Source organism: Hylobates moloch, unplaced genomic scaffold (genome assembly GCF_009828535.3).
Source record: "Hylobates moloch isolate HMO894 unplaced genomic scaffold, HMol_V3 SCAFFOLD_11, whole genome shotgun sequence".
Taxonomy (NCBI): Eukaryota; Metazoa; Chordata; class Mammalia; order Primates; family Hylobatidae; genus Hylobates; species Hylobates moloch.
Window position 1 is genome coordinate 42,332,151 of NW_026652286.1, and position 4,195 is coordinate 42,336,345.

Here is a 4,195-nt window from a genome sequence, read left to right on the forward strand (position 1 = left end):
ATATAGCATGATGAGGATCTGACATGGATGGTGCTGGGGGTGTAGATATTCTCAATAAATAATCATTTGTTTGATAGCAGAAAGTCTCCTGGCCAACGGTCTGTCATCCCTTTGCTTGTCTTCAACACACTGGGAACACATGGCCTCGAGCTTTTTGCTTGTTCCTTACCTATCTGTGTGGTGCTCCTCCCTCTCCAGGCAGGTGGATGGAATGTATAAAATCCAGACCCTGAAGGCTTCCTAGTAACACAGAAAATGCATACACTTTCATATATACATTCGATAAGACATACACATTCTCACTCATATAAATAATTATTTCCATCTGCATCTAAATAAAAACCAAACACAATTCTCCAAATTTACATGGGACCAAGAATCCAGCTTTGTAGTTGCCTGTATTTGTCCCCTTAAGAATTTTACTACTACCCACCTCCTCTCCCACCTCTTGATTTATAGACGACATTCCCCCTTAATGCTTTGACATAAAGGTGGGCACACAAGAGTGGGTTAGGACATTGAAACAAATCATTCTAAAACTTCTGTTACATTGACATGTAGAAGAGACCAAGTGATATGTGAATAAAAAGTGTATTATAAAAAACAGCTAATTCACATTTAGTTTGGCGTGTGCCTATGAAGAGCCTTCCTGGTTAGCCCTACTCCTGCTTCCTAGGACAGAGGAAAATTTTCCCCACCACATGGGAGCATAATTAAATTTAGAATCCCAAAATCTAGACTCTATATAAGGCCCAAATTTCCAGATCATTAAAAAAATTAATGAGCTCCTTCCTATGGGAGAGATTGCATTCTTATAGGAATGTGGCTTTATCTATGGCTTCAGTAGACCCAACTTTTCATACAAGTCTAACATCCCTATAAGGAACATACACACAGTATCACACAGAAACACACATCTAACATTTAAACATATGGTTTTTGTTTACTTTTTTGTTTTCTTATTAGTTCCATGCAGAGAACTTTGTCCCTGTTTTCTGGAAAATCATTTTATTTTATTGTAGAGACCTGGACCCCTAAATATGTCCGCCTTCCCCAGCTGGCCCAGAGTGACTGCAAGGATAGAGTTGACATCACGATATCCCTTTTCTGAGGATTCATACCCTTGGTGGGTGGGGTAGGAGGAGGGGTAGCCCTAGGAGAAGTCATCACCACTTTGTCCACTGTGGGTGAAGTATGAATCAGTAGCTATGCCAGGCCTCAGCTGGGCCACATCTGGATAACTGGGGTGAGGGCACAACATCACAAAATATCTGGCCCCAGCCTGGTCACTCATCCCTTTTTGGGCAACAAGGAAACTATCCTGTGGCCTGAGAGCACAATACCTGAGACAAAGGTCAGCAGAAACATTTGTCTGCCTTCACCCTTTCTGCCCCAGCTTCCACCTGCTCCCCATCTGCCCACCCACTAAAGCCCATGTCGCATGCCATTTCTCGAACATCCAGGATGTCCCAGAGTGGATGTCCTTCAGGTCTGCCAGCAGACAAAAATATCTCTTCAAATGCCACTCGAGTGATAGTGAAGACTGCAGGCAACCAGAAAGACTTTATGGTAGCTGATGACATCTCAGTGAGGCGGTTCAAAGAGATGCTATCAGCTCACTTCCAATGCCAAATGGACCAACTAGTGCTGGTCTTCATGGTTTGCCTTCTCAAAGACTATGACACAATGAGCCAGAGGGGCATCATGGATGGCCACACCATCTACCTGGTCATCAAGTCTAAGCATGGGTCCAGATCTCTAGCCCATTCCTTCCAGGACCTGCCAACGAATGTTCCCTGCCACCGGGACAGAAACACCAAAGGAAACAGCAGCAGCGTGTACCAACCAGCTGGAATGAATCAAGCTCCAGTGGAACTGGCCCACTTTGTGGGGTCTGATGCACCCAAAGTGCATACCCAAAACTTGGAAGTGAGCCCCCCAGAGTGCAAAGCACAGATGCTGGAGAATCCTAGCATCCAGCGGCTTCTGTCCAACATGGAGTTCGTGCGGCAGTTCATTTCAGAACATCTAGACACACAACAATTGATGCAGCAGAACCCAGGAGTTTCCCACCTTCTTCTTGACAATTCTGAGATCCTATTGCAGACTCTAGAGCTGGCCAGGAAGCTTGCTGTGATCCAAGAGATAATGCAGATCCAACAACCTTCACAAAACCTTGAGTATCCACTGAACCCACAGCTGTATCTGGGCTTAGAGACAATGCCAGGTGGGAATAATGCCCTGGGTCAGAACTATGCTGATATCAATGATCAAATGCTGAACAGCATGCAAGATCCTTTTGGAGAAAACGCTTTTACAGCTCTCCTGGCAGGACAAGTGCTAGAACAGGTCCAGTCTTCACCCCCACCTCCACCACCACCACAGGAACAACGAGACCAGCTCACACAGCATCCTGCAACCCGAGTCATCTATAATAGCTCTGGTGGTTTATCTTCAAACACCTCAGCCAATGACAACCCTAACAAGGTCAACCACACTTCCAAAGCCGACACTGCTATGATCTCCACCAAGGGCCAGAGCCATATCTGTGCCACTCGGCAGCCAGCTGGGATACCAGCCTTACCTAGCATAGAGCTTACCCAGCAGCTTCAAGAAGAATACAAGGATGCCACTGTTTCTCTAAGTAGCTCCAGACAGACATTAGAGGGTGATCTCCAGCTGACAGATGAACAGACCAGCTCCCAGATCACAGGAGGCATGATGCAGTTGCTTATAAACAACCCCTACCTGGCAGCTCAGATTATGTTGTTCATGAGTACGCCCCAGCTGAGTGAACAGTGGAGGAAGCAACTGCCCACATTCCTGCAACAGACACAGATTTCTGATCTGCTTAGTGCTTTAGCCAACCCTAAAGCATTCCAAGCAATATTGCAGATTGAGCAGGGCCTCCAGCTGCTGGCCACAGAGGCTCCTGTTCTTCTGCCTTGGGTTGCACCCTACCTATGGGGCCTGGGTTGGCTTCCTGCCCCCAGCTGCAGCTATCCTGACACAGTGCCCTGCTCCTGCAATGTTTCAGATACAGCTGAGCCCAAGGGACCTGAGTGCTGCCACAAGCCTGGAACAGTCCTGCAGAGGCTACAATCCCCGGATGGGGACCCTTCCCACCCTCTGTAAGCTCCTGAGATTCGTTTTAGCAAACAGATGGGTTCTCTCCAGGCCATGGGATTTGGGAACCACCATGCCAATCTACAGGCACTCATTGCTACGGAAGGGGACACCAATGCTGCTATCTGCAAGCTCAAGAGATCCCAGAGATTCTAACCACCATGCCTACTTGTTTGCTTGCTACCTGCCTACTGACCCACCTGATCATCTCATTTGCCTTTTTCACCTTTCCTGATGCTTCCAGCCAAGAGAAGTCCTGGAATAGGAGTTATCAACCAATGTGTCTTGTACTGAATAACAGATCATTGGCCTTGGCTGGAACATCTGTCAATAAAATGGCTACACTCACTTGCCGGGATCTGAGGTTTGGCTTTACTTCTTTTGCAAAAAAAAAGAAAAAACTAGCTGTGTGATATTTTTGTCTCACCTACTATATGTACATTAACACACAAACCACATTCACGTATTAATATGGAGATAAAAATAATGGTTTTATCTCTAAAACTTGAGCATTTTGAGCATGGTATATGAAACTTGAGCATGGTATATGAAACTGATTATTTTAAGTGTGTCACCTCAGACACGTGTGTGTATGTACACAAGCTCACATAGTAAAAAATTCACATATACAGGCATATAGAGTCCACATACGAGTACACACAGCCATGTGCAAACACAGACGCAAATACCTAGAGACACATAAACAGACCCATATGTAGGGAAAACAATCATAACATGCTTAAACAGAAAGGGAAATATTTTACATAGATAGGCCCAGATATTTAGTCATAAAGACTGTCTGAGTTTCTCAAACCCAAATTGTTCAAGTTTGAAAGTGGAACAGGAATAATATGTGGGCCAGATTAGGGTAAATTCACATATCAACCAAGTCTGGATGAATAGTTATCATCATTGGAGCCTCTTGCTCATTGATTTTGCCACCATTATAAGATGGTGATGGGCTGTCACTACTTTCTCTTTAGCACACAGAGATGCAGCTGCTGCTATCTCAACTGTATATCCCAGTCATCACAAATCCAGCCCTCCATGGGGCACAGCACCTTCCAAG

General features: G+C 45.4%; 1 protein-coding gene across 1 annotated transcript; it reads left to right on the forward strand.

Moving 5' to 3' along the window:
- The first annotated feature begins 1,176 nt into the window (after positions 1 to 1,176).
- Positions 1,177 to 3,484, forward strand: UBQLNL (ubiquilin like). Its single transcript, XM_032168055.2, has one exon. The coding sequence runs from the start codon at positions 1,435 to 1,437 to the stop codon at positions 3,133 to 3,135; it is 1,701 nt and encodes a 566-aa protein (XP_032023946.1). The 5' UTR covers positions 1,177 to 1,434; the 3' UTR covers positions 3,136 to 3,484.
- The last annotated feature ends 711 nt before the right edge of the window (positions 3,485 to 4,195 follow it).

Excerpts from the sequence above, each read along its gene's own strand:
- UBQLNL (XM_032168055.2), top strand. The coding sequence starts at position 1,435 with ATGTCGCATGCCATTTCTCGAACATCCAGGATGTCCCAGAGTGGATGT.